This window comes from Lotus japonicus, chromosome 4, assembly GCF_012489685.1.
Source record: "Lotus japonicus ecotype B-129 chromosome 4, LjGifu_v1.2".
Lineage (NCBI taxonomy): Eukaryota > Viridiplantae > Streptophyta > Magnoliopsida > Fabales > Fabaceae > Lotus > Lotus japonicus.
The window spans coordinates 79,502,414-79,522,924 of record NC_080044.1 but is presented as its reverse complement, the minus strand read 5'-3'; the positions used below and the strand labels follow the sequence as shown (position 1 = coordinate 79,522,924).

At 30.9% G+C, this 20,511-nt stretch overlaps 2 protein-coding genes across 7 annotated transcripts; both read left to right on the top strand.

Annotated features, from left to right (window-relative positions):
* The first annotated feature begins 2,041 nt into the window (after window positions 1-2,041).
* On the top strand, window positions 2,042-5,423 carry LOC130710000 (uncharacterized). 6 transcript variants are annotated; one of them, XR_009010252.1, is made up of 6 exons: window positions 2,042-2,685; window positions 2,754-2,835; window positions 2,920-3,391; window positions 3,957-4,048; window positions 4,163-4,212; window positions 5,180-5,423. XR_009010252.1 is itself a non-coding variant. In XM_057559152.1 (5 exons), the coding sequence occupies exons 2-5, from the start codon at window positions 3,319-3,321 to the stop codon at window positions 5,341-5,343; spliced, it is 375 nt and encodes a 124-aa protein (XP_057415135.1). In that variant the 5' UTR covers window positions 2,042-2,835; window positions 2,920-3,318; the 3' UTR covers window positions 5,344-5,423. The 6 variants fall into 6 exon arrangements, 3 of the variants coding, with proteins under 3 accessions (XP_057415135.1, XP_057415136.1, XP_057415137.1); XR_009010251.1 differs by having other exon boundaries at window positions 2,042-2,835; window positions 2,920-2,977; window positions 3,247-3,391; XR_009010250.1 differs by having other exon boundaries at window positions 2,042-2,835; window positions 3,247-3,391.
* Window positions 5,424-16,049: 10,626 nt separating this feature from the next.
* LOC130712062 (bidirectional sugar transporter N3-like) lies at window positions 16,050-17,984 on the top strand. Its single transcript, XM_057561893.1, has 6 exons — window positions 16,050-16,202; window positions 16,318-16,354; window positions 16,475-16,685; window positions 16,816-16,980; window positions 17,098-17,217; window positions 17,467-17,984. Exons 1-6 carry the CDS (start codon window positions 16,157-16,159, stop codon window positions 17,773-17,775), a joined length of 888 nt encoding a protein of 295 aa, XP_057417876.1. The 5' UTR covers window positions 16,050-16,156; the 3' UTR covers window positions 17,776-17,984.
* The last annotated feature ends 2,527 nt before the right edge of the window (window positions 17,985-20,511 follow it).

The following is a 20,511-nucleotide window of genomic DNA, read 5'->3' as shown; positions in this document are numbered from 1 at the left end:
AATTCAAATGTTAGTACTATATTTTAAAATTCAAATATGTAAGCTAACAAAATATTGATGGGCTAAAACATTTAAAATGATAAAAGCTATCACATTAAAATTTATGTAACTATAAGAACTTTTTATACTAATTACAACTAAAAAGCTCATAATGCATGGATCAAATTTGAGTAATACTATATAAGAATCAATAAAAATATTTAAAAATTCTAATATTATGAAATTATGTACTTTTAACCTCAAATGAAAATTATGTAAGAACCGAACTCTCAGCCTAGGGATAAATATATTTTATAGAGATAAAAATATTTGTAATTATATTTTTTGTATTTTGTGGAAATACTAAAAAAATTATTAGTAATTACCATGGAAAAAAATGCCTAGGGATGGAAATTAAAACTCTGTAGAGCCAATTCCTACTAGTGGTGCGTTAACTGTGAGACAAAATTTCATCTTATGATCATTCGCTATGGAAATAGTTGTTAGAAACTGGGTATGATAATCCTGGAAAACTTGAAAGAATCGTGTTCGTATACTTTTCGAACAAAGTATTTCGACCATATTCTTGTCTGGGTTCACGAAATCCTTGTTGAGATAATTCTTCAAGAACAATCTGCTTCAGGCAAATGAGAACAGACTAGGAATGTAAAGAGCAATCGGTTTTTGTTTTTCTGTGTATTTGAAACTGAGGCCAATGACTCCTAATCGCGGTCAATTATGCGTTGACTCAACAAGCGTGCACTCCGCACTACCCTAACTCGTTTCCGAGCTTAACGCATAATCGCATCGGCCTACAATAAATCACATTACTACTAAAATTCATTGATAATACTAAAATCACCAACAATAGTTTGATGATCAAAACCAAAAAATATAGAAGAAATTTTATTGTTAATGTTACAATAATTTTTTATCTTAGATTTTAAAAATCCACCGTTCAAAATACATTAACAAATTAAAATATACATATGTTACATACACAACCAAAATTCATTATCAATTTCATACACAACCATCTTTACTTGCAATGAGAATGTTATTCTCTATTGGGAACCTTTCATCACCATCACAACCACCGTTATCTAGCTAACGTTGGCACTATATATTATATTACCATCATCTATATATGATCTAACGACCTTTCTTGATTACATTTTCAATAATGATTCTTTCACACCTCACACCTCTAAGAGAGGTGGAAAGAGATGGAATGAGGAAAGAGATAGGAAGAAAAGAAAAAGTAAGAGAGAAAAAGTATGAGATATGATAGATAATAAGAAAAGAAAGATAAAAATAAAAATAGGTGTAAATGAAGTATTTAGAAAATGAGGTGTCCACGTGTCATTACTCTTACATTTTGTAACATCATCTAATGCTGTCACTGGAATTCCTTTTCCACTTCTGAAAAGTCCTCTAATCACTGACGTTGCCACCAATCCCCAACCAACATATACCAATTAAATTTTATGACTAGTTGTTTAAATTTGGATCAAAAACTATTTGATCGACAAGATTTTATATATTTTTTTAGTACTTGTGTGATCTAATTAATACAATTATAATCCATGATTAAATGGTCGGAATGATGCGTTGACAGGGACAATACGTTTTTTAATTTAATTAATTAATAGGGTAAAAAAATTACATTCTTGGTGCATTTTTTTATACAGGTCATAATTTAGACAACATTGCATTTCATGTGAATTTGTTCACTTATGTCATTCGGTTTGAACTTAAACTTTTGTTTAGTTTATGTTTTCAGAAGTAAAAAAAAAATTATACTTCTGTATATTAATTTTGGGGTGTGAAAAAGTAATTTCCAAATATGCAATCCTCTTTAAGCCCATGAAAATAGCCTAGTGATCAAGGTATTCTTTTCTAACTTAGAGGCCACAAAGGACCAAAAACAAAAAGAGGCCACATTGAACTTCATTCCCTTGACAAAAAAAAAACAGCTAAAGGCCTCAATGAGAAAACTTATTGTCAGGTATATAGCGTGTGAATATGTGATATCAATATACTCTAAGAAAAGAAACCCCTCCTGGGCCACGTGTCACGTTTTCCTTTTTTCTCTTTTACTAAAACTTTTTTCTTTTTCCTCTGAAGTTCCCGCTCTATTTTCAGTCCAATTCCTTTTGTTGTTTTAAAACCATTTCAAAAACTTGACATTAAAAAGAACTCTGCAAAAGTCATATCAATTGGAAAGAGAAATGTTAAAAAATAATATTTGTTTCCTTTTCCAACACTCATTTGCAGAACAAAAACGCACCTTCTCTCCTCTGTTTTTAAAATTTCAGATTCAACTCAAAATCATCTTCTTCTCTCCACCTTTAATTTTTTAGTCTCTTCTCTTCCTAAAGCAGTGTTTCTTCTTCTCCTCAAACCATTTGCTCAGTTTTTATTTTATTTTATTTTTTTCCCTTCTCTTCCTGAGCTCTATTGGTTAAACTTAACCGAGTGTTTCATCTTCCCCCAAAACCATCATCAAATGCTTTCACACATCAAATTAGTTTGAAAATATGCTTCTCTCTTCCTTCTCCCTAAACTCTGTCATGCTGAATCTTCTCTGTCGCACGATCTCTTTTTTCTTCCCCTTTCCGGTTACTATATTGTTACTGATGTTTACTCTGCTTATTTTGCTTAATGTCGTTTTCCTTTACTTGCAGGAGGGACAATTTCTTAGAGGTATTTTTATTTCTAAATTTCAACTTGTCTTAGGTAATGCACAGTATCAATTGAACTCTTTTTGTCAGATGTTGGATTGGTATGACTCATTGCAGGCAGAGAACTGTTCAAAAAATATGGAAGACTGTGATATATGGCAAGTCCTTGCAGGTTAGGTCGCTGTATTTTGAAGATTTATTTTTATTTTTAAAATTTTGGTTTTGTTCTAAAGCTATATATGTTTTTCAATGGCAGGTATTGATCTTGCTGGTCAGATTGCTTTGGTTCTAATAGCTGTGTTTTTTTTTAGCAGGTCTTAATTTTAATGGTCAAAGTTTTTCTGACACCTTTCAGAAGCTTTCATTGCTATTTATATTAATACTTAAATTGGTTTGATTTTGTTGGTGCATTGTTATTTGCTCCCTCTACGAATATTTGCATCCTTTTAGTGTGCAAATGGTGAACCCCTTGATTTAGATGTGTTCTTAGGACAAACTCATCTTGAAGTCAAAAGTCAGTCTACCACAAGTGACTATGACTTGGGTGTCTTTAACTGAATGTTGTATTTTCTTTTCATTTCAGTTTTTAGTGTCAAAATTTGGCAGCACAGATTTATTCCAAAAAAAGAAGTGATGAAAAACCTAATGTTCCTTCATGTATCTAATTCATTGCTTGAAAACCTCTGGCTACCTGCTTCTTGCTAGATCATCCTCACGCACTATAGTAGGTAAGCAAGTTCAAGACGCTACTTGGAATCTACTTGGAATCTACAATTATATCTCTTTTTTCCGCAATCAGTTATCTTTGTTTGTTTTTATTTCTTTTTGTTCCTTAACCTGAATTTGTTTCACTTGCTAAAGCATGATGAAAAATGAGGTTCCATTTCTTTCTAATTTCTCTCTTTATTAGTTCAGTTTGTTCACTCTATTTTCACTACGATTTAAGGTTTGATTCTTTTTCCTAAGCCTATAAATTAGTATTTTTTAGCTTTTGTTTATGATTATTGCTGGACCAGTTTTATATCAATGTGCTACTTTGGTCCAAAAGGAACAATTGTTACGAACTGCTATTTTGGTAATTAGGACTTGATTTTTTGTGTTGTCATGACTAACCTCATGTAGTATCTAATGTTCTCTCTAACTGGATAAGTACCTTATTGACTGATAATTGCTTAGTGATATATGCAACTTAATTGGATGCTGCATTTTTGAGATTTTGAAGCCTTCATCTTTGAGCTTATTTGTGTTATATTAATGGATAATGCTTTACTCTTGCTCTCACTGTTTTGAAAGAGCCATGGGAAGTACCATCTGAATGCTTGCTTTTTGAAAGAGTCATGGGAAGTACCATCTGGCTTGCTTCTGAAATCTGGAATGCCATGTTGGTTGTACTAATCTTTCTAATTCCTCAATTATTCAGGCCTCTTAGTTTGCTTATTAAAAACAAATTCAGGCCTCTTAGTGAAAACTTATTGTCTTATGCTCTACGAATTTTACAGGGGCCGGCTTCACTGCTTCATTTTTTTTATCTTCTCCATAGACTACATGGGTAAGTCATTTTTCTCTTTTGTCTTTTTTGTGTCAATATTTAGTATCATCGATCTTAATTTTATAAAAGATGTGATGGAAAACCTAATTTACCTTCATCTAGCTGATTCATTGGTTAACAACCTCCTAATATGCTTCTTGCTGGATTTCCCCCAAGCTATATAACAATATTGTGTACTAGATGCTACTTGTAATCTACATTTATATCCATTTACTGTTATCCAGAATTAGTTCTCTTTGTTCTTTTTGTTTTTATTTCTTTGTTCATTAGTTTTTTCACAACACTTTTTCATTAGTTATATCTTTGGATTTGTCACTTTTCGCAATAAACCATTGCTGCTATCTTCTATTTTGTCAAGTGACAGCTTCAAAAGTCTTTTTTTAGTGTTATAGAGATGACAATTCTTTTGTTTCTATTGTTCTTTGAGTTTCTATATAGTAAATGATGAATATAGTGTGACTATGTTCATATTACAATGTTGTAAATACCTGGGCTGGGATGCAACCTCTTGAAGTTTGTTTGAGGAAACATGAAGTAACAATGCTCCTACATTATGAGAATGGTCCGGGTGCTCTATCTCTTTGGCATTATGGCCCCACATTTCCTTTCTTGATAGGGAAAGTTGGATTATATTTTTCAACTTTCTCCTTTAATTGCATCTCGTGTTCTTTTGTCTTTTCCTAATAGCATTGCAAACACCATCCTTGAGTATAATAGGTTCATGCTCTTGCTTTATTGTTTTATAGCCAGTGTTGTGTTTCCCGTCCTAATTATTGGTTCTATTTTATAGTTGCTAACTTATTGTGCTTTAATGTCAACTTTGTGATGCTACTTTCTTATTCTTAGTTATTTTGATCAGTGTTATACTACTCCATAATCAGGATTTCATAGTTTAACTATCATATTGTTGATCTATTTGTGGAGATGATTTTAGTTTTCACTATAATGTTTGATTGTGTTATTGCAGAAAGAAGGAGAGCATGTGGAACAAGATTGTTAGGCATGATGATGAAGATAATGGTCTGTTATGGTAGAGCCATTAATAGGAGTAGATGGTTCTTCAAGTACAACATTGATTTATGGAAAATATTGGCTCACTCCAAAGAATGCTTTCTATTTGGTCATTATTAGTATATACTTATAATTGGATTTCTCATGTTTGTTCTTAGTTGTCGCTATAATTTATATTAATCTTACAATTTCATTTTTTAGCTATTCTTCTCCCTTACTTTTTTTAGAAATAACATATTTAAAATCTGACTGGAGTTTAACAAAAATACTTACATGGTTATATTGTCAAATAACGATTCTTATATGGTTTATTATTAAATTTTTAAATATAAAATTTTCCAACCAGAATCTCAAATAAACATAGAATTACTTCAAAATTTTATTTGATCAACTTAAGTGTGCGATACAAATAGGATTTCTTAAAAAAAACTACTATACTAATAAATTATTTTGGTTAACTAATAAATCATTTAAATAAATTATTCTTCAATGTTTAAGTATATAATTTCAGTTTTAAAAAAAATTCATTAGTTAACGGGAAAAATATCAATGCTAACTAAAATAATAAATTTTTAAAAATTCTTACATAATGGATTTTTATATTATATATGGATTGACATATCTTCCTTTATACATAGTTAATTTACACTAAGTTTTATTATAAAATTATTTTTTCAAAGTTTAAATAACAATTTCATTACAATTTAAATTATTTTGGCTAACTAATAAATTATTTAAATAAATTATCCTTCAATGTTTAAATAAATAATTTTATTGATCAACGGGGAACATGTCCTTGCTAATAATTTTTAAAAATAATTCTTACACAATGAATATTTATATTACATACACCTCGGAGGTGTTGTTTCCACTTTTTTGATTGGGTTGACCTCCTATCTTATCCTTTGTAAAGGATTTCCCAGCTTTTCTAGCAATATATATATATATATAAATTTTTATTCTCAAAAAAAATATACATTTATACATACTTAATTTAAAATACCTTTTACGATAAATTATTTTTAACTTTACTAAATAATTTTATTATTTTTTAAAGTATTTGTTAACGAATAAATTATTTAACGAAATTATTTTTGAAGGTTTAAATAAATAATCTCATAAATCAACGGGGAAAATGTTCATGCTAACAAGAATTATATTTTTTTATAAATTCTTACATAATGAATTTTTATATTATATAGAGATTATTTATATCTTCTTTTACAGAGTTAATTTACATTAACTTTTAAAATAAAAATATTTTTTTCGTTTTTTACTAAATATTTTGATTTATATTGAACTATTTTGGTTAACTAATAAATGATAAATTATTTAAGATATATTTAAATAATTTATCTTATAATGTTTAAATAAATAATTTCATGAATCAACGGGAAAAATATATATGCTACTAAATTTATATATTTTAAAAAATTCTTAAATAATGAATTTTAATATTATATAGAGATTAGTTATTTCTTTATTTTTTTCAATGAATACATAAATAATTTTACCATAATTTACATTATTTTTTAAATACATAATTTCATCAATCAACGGGGAAAATGTCTATGCTAACAAAATTAATAACTTTTAAAAATCTTACTTAATAATTTTTTATATTACATAGAAATTAGTAATAATAAAACTCAAAAAATATTGGCGCACCATAAATTTCCCATAAACTTAATCAAACCTTTAAATTTAAATATTAAGTAACTTTTCAGACTCACATATATTACAATTGCTTTATCTCAAAAATTTTAATTTATATTTTTTATTTTAAATAAAAATTGTTAAGTAAAATCGATCGCGGTAGACGACCGTGACCCGTGCAACTGCACGGGTAACTTACTAGTTATTGAGCAAAAACATATACATACTGAAGGTAGGTGATATTGTGAATGTGTTTTCATCCAATTCCATAAAATAACAAAGTCAATTAAAAAAAGAATGAATCAATTGAAAACCAAGAACATGCATATACTGTTAAATGAAAAAATAAATGTTCTTCGTGGATTTGTATCAAATTTTATACTTTCATCAATTATATTGGTACCAATTTTTTCTTTTGGATTTTGTTTATAAATAAAACCATGAAGAGCAAGTATAAAATCAGAGGGATTCAAACCAATTCTCAAGGATAGAAAGTGAGCATACCTCAATATTGGAGTTCTACCCTTTATATATCCAGCCCAATCTATTATATTAAAGAGGCATTAATTTTGCCCCTTCTTCATGGAGATTTGTATGAGGAGGTTCACATGAAGCCTCCTCTTAGTTTTCAACCTTCACAACTAGGACCAAATTAAAATACCAAATGATACCACTTAGATGTCCTTGAACTAAAGGGATTTAATTTGATTATTTAGTTATTAATGGAAATGTAAAAAACGATACAGCTTTTGCAGTAAATACTAATCGGTGTCGGTTTTTCATTTAGTGTATACAAATCATTCACATTATTACACATTTACACATATTAATCAATGTCAATGTGTGCTCATTCGCTCATGACTAAAAGTGTCATGGTGTAGGGTCATGCCCGTTTCAATCATAAAAATACTCTTAAACAGAAAAGTCATCTAAAGTATATAAAGAGTAGGGTTGTCCTAAAATTATATAAAATGATATGTCGTTCTTCTAATAAATTCACTTTTAATGATGAGATTTGTTATTATCAGTTAGTTGTGTAAAGGGTAGTTAGTTTGTTTTCACATTATTAGGTAGTTACGTCAAATTAATAAGATACACAATACATCAATGAAGTGTAGGAATATCATGCATTATTTCTCATTCACGATCAACTGATTTTTTTTTTGCTTATAAAAAAACGATTAACTGATTTTATGATTAATTCTAAAAAAAACGTTATTCAAACACACACTCTTAGAGTAAAAAAAAGAAAGCAAGAGCTAAATGACCACACAAATAATATTTTGTATAAGTCCACGTACGATGGAGGGATAGAAGAGAATGTTGATGATGAATGGTGACACGAGGAAATGTGCTAGTGGCACCAGTTGTGTGGCCAGGATATATACATGCATGCATGGCTTCCAATTATTCAGACGGACAAGGAATCAAGGATGTAAAGTGTAGCTCGTTGAGTCATGTTCATATATCAATGAATGAAGTGAATTAATTAAGGAAGCATTTAATTCAGTGAAAGCCATTTCATTTCATTTCCACACTTGACATTTCAGATCATGAATATTATGATGAGGAGCTTCATGTGATCATGCCGTGTCTGGAGGGCGGGTAGGTCCATTCATCCCCCATCATTGTGGAAACACAGATAGGCTTCAGGTTGAAGCTAGCCTAGCACTACCTTGTAAACTCACATGAATTATAGAAATACCTAAATATATATGTGGCTTTGGAAATTTCTCAAATAAATTTAAGTTGATTATTATAAAAATGAGCAAATTTATTGGAGCGCTCCTCTGATACTCTTATAAAAAAATATAGTTTACAGTATCTTTCAGTTTATTTTTTAAAATAATGAGGACTAACTGGTAGTAAAATGAAAAATTTTATTTTATCAGATAATATGACATATTAAAGGGGGAAAAAACAGATTCTCTTAATTTTTAAAGGACAGTAGGTTGCCTACTGTCTTTTGCAATTTTTAGCCACACAAAATAATGAAATAGAAGAATTAGTGCTCTTTTTAAAAACTCTTTCTCGTTGATTAATTAAATAAAGTGGGTATGGCTAAATTAGAATGAAAGATCAATATTTTTAGAGTCCACATGAATTTAATTAATCGACGATGAAAGAGCGTTGAAATTATACTCAAAATGACAAGACGACAAAGTATTTTTCACAAACATAAATAAGCCTAACATACTCAAGAGATTAGGAGCCTGTTTGGTTTTCAGTTGAGTGAATGTGAAAGCACATGCACTCAACCCAATAAGTGTATTTCGTTGGCTAAATATGCATTGGAAATTGTGATATCAAATTTCATTGTTTTAAACGAACTTTTTAACTGAAAATCAAATAAACACTAGATAGATATCAGACTCTATTCGTAATTATTAGTATTAGTTATCATCCACATGTTATACTATACATGTATAAATTTATATTAGGGTAAATAATTTAGTCAGTTGATCATGGGGCCACATAGAATCAAAATTAGAACCCTTTTCTCTTGGGGTTCTTTAGTGCTTTATCACAAGTTGTCAAGAATCAAAATTCGTGTGTGAATTAGAAAATATGCAATCTAAGCACTAAATGATAAAAGCAATCACCACCAAATCATGATTTCACCAAAATATATTTTTTGACGTCTCGTTTATTGTTCCTTTTTGTGTGCCTCTCTACAAGCAGCCAAATTAAACCCCATCGATATGGATTATATAGGCCCACTCCGGGGCGGCCCAAGAAAAAAGTAAAATCAATACAATTTCGAAGTCTCTAAAACTAGATTGACCAAAAAAAAAAGTCTCTAAAACTATTGACTAAAAAAAAGTCTCTAAAACTATTGACTAAAAAAAAGTCTCTAAAACTATTATTAATTAATAATTTAATATTATATTTTAAACAAAAATTAAGATTCAGAAATAATTAATTGATTTATGTGTTCAACTAGTAGAAAGATTAATTAATTTTTCAGAAAACAAATTTCTCATCTTTATATTTAATTGAATACACTAATTTAATTTTTCTAAAGTAAAGAGCACTTTTAATTATCCGGGTTGATTTTTTTAGGATTAAATAAGGTTTTGATCGTTGTATAATATGGTAATTAAGTTTGAAAATTGTTTCTCTCCAGAATAAATTAAGTTTGAACTTTGTCCTTATCGTTTGAGAAACTATTGGTTTTGATCCTTGTAGGTAGTGGCGATCCGGTGACATTTATCACTAACTCACTATTAACATAACATCGACAAGCTTGGTGAAACTAAGTGGCAATTACAAGTTGGACCGGTAAAGTCATGTGGTTTACCGGACCACCACTTCTTATTAAACTAAAATTAGAGAATTTCTCAAACAGTAAGGACTGCTCGAAGTTCAAATTTTAATTCACGAATGAATGTTTCCAAACTTAAGGTACTATTATTTATTATAGAATATCAAAACGTTATTTAACCCTTTTTTAATAATTAATAGTGGCTTTTAGTCGCTAGGTCGCCACGCACACGTGTTATTGTTACCATACGTTATATAAATGAAAAGCGTGACAAAAGATATTGATCACACGTGCATGTACATGAGCACTACTCGTTGCCGTTGGCTTCCCAAATATGAGACCAATATGTATATCATGACATAAATTTTGTACAGGGTATATAATTTTTTTATTTATTTCAATGTACTTTCCCTTTTATATAGTACTGTTATTTAAATATAGTCCACATACTATTATTTATATTTAGACATATAATTAACGATAAAATTTGGTTCGTACAAATAACTTTTATGATTTTTAAATCATATGCATTTCTTTCATAATTCAAAATATTGTATCATGTAAATATATGTTGAAATTTTGATCAATTTGAAAAACATACATGTATACATCAAAAATTTAATAGTATGCATATATATTCGGAAGCTACCACCGAAAAGTTCAATTACACGTATAAGAGGTTAATGGTGCTAGCTACCATACCACAACACTTAGTTTGGGTATGATATATGAGTTAATGTGTACCAATTAAATAAATCCAGAGTATAATAAATTGAGCATTTTCTCTTATTGTTTTTTCTATCAAATAAAGGCTATTATAAATTTCATTATTTACATAGTAATCCTTAGTTAATGTATCAATTGAAAATGACCACCACCACCACCACCACCACCACCACCAGAAACAAACATAGAATTTCACCAGAAATAACACCTTCAACCCCCACACCTTCAACTTCAATTTCACCAAAAACAGAAATCGATAGTTAACATATCTGGAAAAACCCCAAAAATTGATCTTCATTGTCCAAAAGAGCACCTTCAACCCGGATCCAAAATAACACTCTCTCTTCAATTCCAAATGGATTGACGTCGAACACTCTCTCACCCTGAACCAACTCCTCCCAACCCTCGTCAACGCCGCAGATCGACATAGATCTGAAAAAGCCTCGCCCGCCATGAGGAGGAAGAGGAACGTGGCGGCCAAGACCCAAATCGAGCTGAAAACGACGATCAACGGTGAGAAGAAGATCAGGGCGAGAACGCTTTCAGCGAAGGTGATGCTGGTGAAGAGGAGCATAATTGCACCGGTGATCACGAGGGTGAGAAGGCCGGAGAGCTGGGTTTTCGACGTGGGTCAAGATCTCTATCTGCAAAGGATATGGGTCAAGCTTTTAGGGTCGAGGTCGCTAGGCGGTGGTGGGGATTCAACCTCTGAGTGCAATCTGGAGAAGGTGGAAGAGGATTGGTGGGGAGGTGGTCGTTGAGCGGTGGGGATTCAACCTCTGACACCCTAACATGGAGCGTGCTTGAGAGAGAGCGTTGCTTCCTTTTTCCATGGTAAAAATTTTCGGATTCTGATTTCTCTTTTTCAGATCTGTGTTGTGGTTGGGTTTTGGTGTTCATATTTTTTGTCTTTCTTTTTTTCAAATCTGGATTATGGAAGGTTAAATGAGGTTTTAACTTTGGTAAGGTAGATGTTGATGAGAAAAATGAGGATGAAGGATGAATTTATGGGTTAAGATGAAGCTTAATCTCTTTTCCTAAATGTGAAAACCCTAAAACACACAAAAAATAAGTTTCATGAAATTGGGTTACCACTTAATGAAATTACAAAAATGTTAGGACCATAACATAATTAATACAAATCTTTTTTTTTTGTTTTTCGTTAATTTTTAAAAAGAAAAATAAAGAAGTCAAAGTTTACAGTCAAAGCAAATCCTATTCGTCCACGTTACTCAGGTATGATACAATTGTGGTTGGTAGTATTTACCTACTATAATATATGGCCATAATAATTTTTTTCTAAATTTTTTTCTATTGTTTAGAGCATTAATAATTTTTCAGCTATTGGTTCGACTCATTATAAATTCATTTACATGCTATAAGAGCATCTTCAATGCAAGGTTCTTAGTTCTTATCTTTGAATTAAGAACTAAGAAGTGAGTTCTTAACCACTGACGTGGAGTTTTTAGTTATTAAAAATAAAAACTAGGTTCTTATATAAGAAGTTTTATTTTTTGTGTTTTTAGCATAAAAAATTAATTTTTTCTCTCTTATTCATTTAATTTAAGTTTGTAATTAACATTCAAATTTAAATCAAAATTATATGAAAATAAAAAATATTAATATAATGATATTGTAGCACTGAATGAATAGTGTTAAGAACTAAGAATTAAGAACTCATGGTTGGAGCAAAATCTGCAAAAAAAAATTACTTAAACACATGTGGCTGTACGAGCCCACATGAATAATGCTAAGAGCATCTACATCCATCATACTGACTAAAATATCTACACTGATCTACATTATTTTACTAACTTTTTACTCCAACCCAATAACTCTTAAAAGTTTCTGACTATATATATATATTTATAATCTAATTATATTAATTGTAAGTGCTTGTAATAAATACAAGCTCAATTTTCAAGTCTAGTGTAGAGTATCTATTCTCACATACTAATATTTGTCATGTTGGAATTGAATATGTACTCCAATAGTAATAGATACTCATATAAGAATGTATTTAACATTAGATACTACCATTGGAGATGCTCTAAGAACTACTAAGAAGTAGCATTAAAAATGCTCTAAACAAAATCTATTTCATTCTTGAATTAGTACGTGTTCAGGTAGTAATGTTTTCTAGGTTGATCTAATTACATAGGGTGCGTTAACTTTTCCGTTTCAATCACTTTTACACACGTTCCAACATAAAACAAAACTACACATTTTTTCTTGTTTGGTGAATCAATGTTCACATTGTGTTTGCAAACACACACTTGCAGATATTTAAGTCTTGCACAAAAATTATTGTTTTTTGATTTTTTTTCATAAATATATGTTGTTTTACTAAATCAAGATATTTATTTATAATTTTTTATGTATGTATTTTCATTTAAAAAATTTCCTCTCATTTATTATTTTTATACTAACTAATTATAACTCTCTTTTTTTATACATCGAAAAATTAATTATAACTCTTCTTAATGAACTACATTCTTTTTATTTAATGTAAAATTTAATAATTGCATTTGATATTAGTAAAATTAAATAAAAATATTTTAGTAAAATTAATTGTCATTTTAATAATTTCAGATTTTACATGAAGAGAGAATAAATAAAAGTTGACCAGAGGTCTCAATTCCCCATTTGCTCTAACCAAGAAACTGAAGCGGTAGCTAGGTACCTTCTAATTGGTCCATAGGGTGACACTTGGGGGTTATTCACGAGGAGGACTTTGAAATATTCAACTGTTCACGGATTAAAGTCAAAATTAAAGCTATACGACTTTACAGTCGTTGAATAATAAAATATGCATAAATGGAGTACTACACTACTACTACATCATTTAAAAATAATTCACTCTAAAATTTGTAATAAAAAAAGTATTGAGTATGTTCAATTTTGTTATCATTTAAATATTTTATTATAAACTTTTTAAAAAATTAACAAAAACAAGATAATTAGGATATCTTTTAAAAACTTTCAAAAGTATATAAAGAAATTCTGATCAATCATAATGCAAAATCATGAAAAGGAGTTAAAACGAAGAGGTGCACCTGTAATAATGCAACAGTGATGGGTCTCGTATGATTTTGCCACGTGTCTCGTTTTGGTCTAAAACTCATGAAAATTTGGTGACCTGTTGAGGCAAATAATGGGTATTTGGCGGCGGATGTAGCGACACAAGCAATAAATATAGGTGAAATGAAACTTGAGAAATTTTGGGAAGGGGATCAAATAATGGAGATGGTCACGTGACATGAGTTGGGAAACTACCGGGGGAGGGAAGGAACTATCTGGCATCCAAAATGATTACCTGAGAACTCATCTAGCATTCATAAATGAATGAAAGAAGAACCAATTTTCAACTGACAAACAAATGACTCGTGAATTAATAATTTATTTGAGTTTATTTTATATCGAATGAATATAGAAGATTGAGTAACTTTTTAAAAATAACAGATGACTTAGCCCGCTTATATATTATTATATTTTTAATCACTTATATTTTTTAAATCATAAATAATTTATGAATAAGCATTTATATATTATTATACTTTTTAGTCAAAGTGCTTAATTACCTATTAACCGTCATTTCACTTTCACACCTCACCAGGGTTATACTAGAAAATAGCACCATCACTCCCTTGGAGGTTCTCTTCCTCCGTTAGCTTTCACTTGTTAATTAAGGTCTCCCCATCCCACTCCACACACATTAGCTGCGTTCTTTAAAAAAAAAAGTGTGTTTTTAACTATCAAATATTTCACTCTCTAACTCCAAACTCAGGTGTGGATGTTACAGGGTTGAAAATAATTATTCCATGTGAAGAATATTAAGAAATAGTAATTTATTGAGAGAGGTCTACTTTAATATACTTTTTTTTTGAACTCGATCTATACTTTAATATAATTAATCTCATCATTTTATGGATTTGGATTACATTTAATATAACTTAAGTCACCACTATCTAGTTATATATTATATATTAAATATGTGCAAGACTCGTTAGCTAACTATATGTTAAATAAATATATCAACATTCAGCGCGTGAACTGAAATGACAAAATACACGTACAACTTTGTTCTTTGCATGATCGTTTTTTTTATTTTCTGTTTGGTTTTCAACGCGCCTGTGAGGCCATGATCACAGGATTATACTCTATTTAAAATTTAAAATATATGGATTCTACTTTCGTACAGGAAACGAGAGACAAATTAAAGTTGGAAATGTCTTATAATCTAAAGCCTGGGGGCAATATTTTTGTTCACAGCAAGCGTGGGGGCAAATCATATACAGATTTGCTATTAAAAAATATTATATTAGTCCTAGAGTTATAGAATTTTAAGAAAAAACAGTGGGGGCATTTGCTCCGATACATAGTGCCATGAGTGCGTCTATCCATGTGTATATGTGATATGTCTATGTTTTTTTAATAAGTAAATATTAGTTGTTAATTATGTTTAGTAAATTAATTTCTTTATTAAAGTTTGAACCTTAATCCCTTCACCGGTAATATCTATGGTTAAATAATTATCTGTCCTCAAATGGTGTTGAAGGATCGGATACAAATGTATACTATGGTATTTTATAATTGACATGTCATAAATAATGTACTCCTTTAGTTTCAATATAAGTGTTTACTTAAAAAAGATGCACACATATTAAGGAAATCAATTAATTTTATTAACTTTTTAAAACATAATATTTATTTTTTTATTTTACTTTTTAAAATGTATTATTTCTGTTCATTTATTTTTCTTATGGGGATATTATATGGAAAAAATAAATTAATACTTCATTAAAATACTAAGTGGACAATTATTATGACACAAATATTTTTCTCTTTAAATAGACAATTATTTTAAAATGAAGAGAGTATTTAAAACGAAAGATCGTTTTGGAATATCTCCATCCGGATGTCTATACTATTTGGTGTTAAAAATGAGGATAGTTTTGGGTAAGTCACGCTTAAATCGCTTAATGTGAAGGGACAGCCAAAGCATTAATTAAAAGAACTGCACATCACACCAACTAGATACAATAATGCGCTGAGTTGGCACTCAAAGTTAGGTTCATGGATTTTCTGTAACGTCAATATTAATTCAAAGATTCATAATGTCCATGTAATTGCTAATTACATTCACTATTGAAATATCCCCTGCCCTATATAAAAGGGATCTCCTGCCCAATTTCTTCTGTGGCAGGGTGTGAACATACTAAGCTAGTGCAAGCTTTCCCTTCCAACTTTCTCTTCTCTCCTTTCAACCAAGGAGATTGTGAAACCATGACTCATCACAACACTCCTATGATTTTTGCCGTTGGGATTCTAGGTATATATTTCTACACAAAAAATTAATGCTCACTTGAATTATCATATTTCACTAGTATACTTATGTTTTACACACATGAAAGACTGATATAATTTTCTTGTGATGAATGTTTTAGGTAACATTGCCTCCTTCTTTTGCTTTCTAGCACCTGTGTAAGTGCATATATATACATCTTTCTTTAATTGCAACTTGTTCATTTATATATTATTGGAATTTTAACCCGTGTAATACACAGCCAAGTTAAAATAATGCATGCATGTTTAATTTTGCAGGCCGATATTCTATCGAGTTTGTAAGAAGAAAACAACTGAAGGGTTCCAATCGGTTCCATATGTGGCTGCACTCTTCAGCGCAATGCTTTGGATCTTCTACGCTTACATAAAGACGGGTGAAATGCTCATCATCACCATCAATTCATTCGGTTGCATGATAGAAACAATTTACTTGGCCATCTATCTCACTTACTGCCCCAAGAAAGCAAGGGTGAGAACCTTCAATTGTTCTAGATGTCCAATCTTGAGCACGAAGACATGTGTTAAAAGTCTTACAATATTAAATAGAAATATGAACATATAACAATATTTGATACTATGGTTGACTGGAATTATTGCAGAGCTTCACATTGAAGATGATTTTCTTGTGCAACTTGTTGGGGATTTGTTTGGTTGTTGTTCTAACCCACGTTCTAGCAAAAGAACGAACAGCCCGTGTGGAGCTTCTTGGATGGATTTGTGTTGTTCTTTCTACTGCTGTTTTTGCAGCACCTCTAAGCATCATTGTAAGTATATTACTTGCTACAATTTGTTGAATTAATCCTCTTGTCAACAATTAATTAATCACTAATTAATATTCTTATATTCATGCATGCTAATTAATTAATATTGTTGTATTTCAGAAAGTGGTTATTCGCACAAAGAGTGTGGAGTTCATGCCTTTCACTCTTTCACTCCTCCTCACCATAAGTGCAGTCATGTGGCTGTCGTACGGTATTCTCCTCAAAGATATCTTTGTTACAGTAAGCACTTCTAACTCCAATTAGTCTCCCTCATAAACTACGTACATATGAAAGCCATTGTTATTGTTTTCATGTCTTAGCAGATAGATTGTAACATGTTATTAGTCTTTGTCTAGACCAAGAAAAATTTAGTTTACAAATTAAATAAACTTTTCGAAAAAACAATTTTAGCAAATAAAGAGCATGTTGGACTAGTGACATTGTCTCTATCATTAATAATATTGTTTGTCATAATTTTTCTGTGGACAGCTTCCGAACATAGTGGGAATCACGTTTGGATCGATTCAGATGGTGCTGTATGGAATATACAGAAAAAACACACCTGTAAAAGATCAAAAGCTGCCAGAACACAAAGGAAACATCATCAATGGTGAAAACATGACCAATACAACTTTGAGTGATGAAAATCAAAAGGAATTTGTTGAGATAGAGATTGGAGAGAAGAAGGAGAAGGAAGAGAAGCCTGTTCATGGAACTGAAGAGAAGAAACAAGACCAAACCGAGAACAACATCGGCAACAAAACAAGGGAAGGCAATAATCAACTACAACAAAATTAAAGGAGGGTTGAGAAGTTCTATGAAGGGATACTTGTGCACGTGTTTTGTTCCACTATCTTTCTATCTCTTCTGTCTATCTATGCCACCACGTGTTGATCAAATTAATGTAAAATCATGAAGCCTATGTATGGCAACAGAGATGAAATAATATAGATACTCACATATATGTATATGCGTCTCTTTGCATATAGTTAATTTCTATTTTGGTATCTCTGTTTTGTTTTCTTCAAGTTATTACTTATGAAGAATATCAAAGTATATATACGTTTGAGTTAATATAAGCTATACAAATCTTTTGGCAAATTACGCATACTATGACTCTATGAAATTATTCATAACTAAATAAGTTAGTGATCAAGTGTACCAAGATGGTGTTTCAATTTTCCCCTCCAAAGATCATCGGTCAAAGTAGGCATATGCCAAACGTGATTACTTCTGAAGCAACAGGCAGATTAATAAAAACTTGTCTGACACGAGTGCGGCAATTACAAATTTATATGGTGAATTTCAACTCAGAGGATAACATTTTATTAATGTAGAATAAAATTTGACAACAAAATGAAGAAAGATTTCAAAACATTTAGTTGTGGCTTGCGCTTTTGAGACAAAAGTACAAGCAATACATTTTTTTAAAGGGTACATGCAATGTGAAATACCTTGACACATTTTAGGGTGTGTTTGGATTTCAGTTGAGATCAACTTAAAAACACTTTCAATCCAACGGAACCTAGGAGTTACTTTCACATTCGCACATTAGAATTCGTGTTTTTCAGTTGAAACTGTCTTGGAACGTGTGTGAACTGAAAACCAAACACACATTTAATATGTATGTAAAATGAAGTACTTTAATATTTATAAAGAAAAAAATAGACATAATGTTTTACTTATCACTTCAAATCATCATAATCCAATTTGGGGTCTTTGATGTAGTTATTGAAAGTTGTTCATCATCTCTTTGTTGTTGCCAGGATTACCAATGATTCAACATCTTGAATATAATTGATATGCTTATTTTGGAAACTAGGTGTAAGGGAGTAATAATGCATATAATAGAGGGAACAATATTGAAAATACAGCTGGAGATATGGTAATGGTTTGACAAAGAAGTGTCAAGTGTTGTATTCGTGATTTAAGGTTTACAATGTAATTTGCTTGCCTCTTTTTTTTTGGTCAACTTGACTTTTTTTTGTGTTTGTCAAAGATCTTAATTGCATTCATTTCCAGGGCCCAACCTGGAAGCCCAACGGCCTAATACAAAAATGAGCTACAAAAAAATTCCTAGACAGAAAAGCCCACGATAATACTCATAACAATATTGCATAGCCCAGAGACTTTTGACAAAAAAAAAAACCAGAGAGAGTAACAGCGAGTCAAAATTGGAAGAGGGTTATCTCTGTCTCTGAAAACACCCCAATAGTACTGAAGCAATTCACCTCTCTCTGAGTCCAGGTAAATCCACAAGCCTTAAAATTGGTTGCCCTTTAATTTACTGCTATGGCATTGTGACATAGATTCCATAGGAATAGCCTAACTTAACTAGGTAGCTTTGAATTGCATATGGTATTCCACAGGACAGGTTGAGGTAACAAGGAAGTTGAGGGTTCTTGTACTTGAGCCATAGATATTGTATAAGCTTGCTTAAAATTATACCCTGATTTCACTGAATATTCTCCTGACTTGAATAGGGCCACATGAGGGTATCCTAACTCTTAGTCCAACTGATAGGGGGTTTGCACAATCCTTAGGACTTTGTCTTGAGGAAATATCTGTCTAATGTACGTAGTTCATCCTCCACGTCACGAGTCGCTGTTTCTATCAACAAGGGGGGTACTGGCATTCAAACTTCATGTGGAGGATAAGTCACCTAGGATATATCATGATCCAACTCATCTATGCTTCCACAGATCAATGGACTCCTAGGCATGATGTAAATGCCAAACAAGAATGACAAAAATAATGTAAATGTCACAGATGGTACTGGTTGCAACCCTCTCTGAAAGGGTGCACATAAAGGTCCATAAAGTTGTTAGGAGTTTGTTTTTGTGGATTTGGAAATGAAATTTACTCAGTGGTGTTGCGAAGCTTAATCTATGCATGAACTGGTGTTTTATGCATAGATTCATTTAGTTGTATTTATGGTGAAATCAGTGTTTATTGTCAAGAGATTGGAAGTACATATGACCTTATATATGATCAGTGGAGGTAGTTTAGGCACTACTGCTGAGGTGTTCTTGTAAATTTGAAATATATTGATAAATAGCAGCTTTCTGTTCAATTAGGACTCATATTGCTATCATCTCTGAAACTATAATATAATAGATATATTAATTCTGTCCTCTTGTGAAAATAAATGAGTTTCATGCTTTTGTGAGATAAGATTTCCATGCTTAATGTCCTGAAGTTTAAGCATTTTAGGGTGCTCTGTATTGCCATGTACATACTGCAAAGCACCAGGTGGATCGAATTGTGGAGGAGTTGTTGCTTCTGCTGTAAAATTGAATGACAGATGTTGCTAACAGAATCAGTTCTTCACGAAGACTGCTGAAGGCTGAAGCTAATGTATGTTAGGTTTTGATTCCTAATTTCATTTTCTTGGATGACTTTCTTTTTTGGTTTTGTGTTGAATTGTCATTCATAGTAATGCGGGATGATCTTTGTAATCAGAACATTTGTATTCTCCTCTCGACCTGTTAATAAAGTTCTTCTTTGCCTGTAAGAAAAATTGGTAATTCTTAA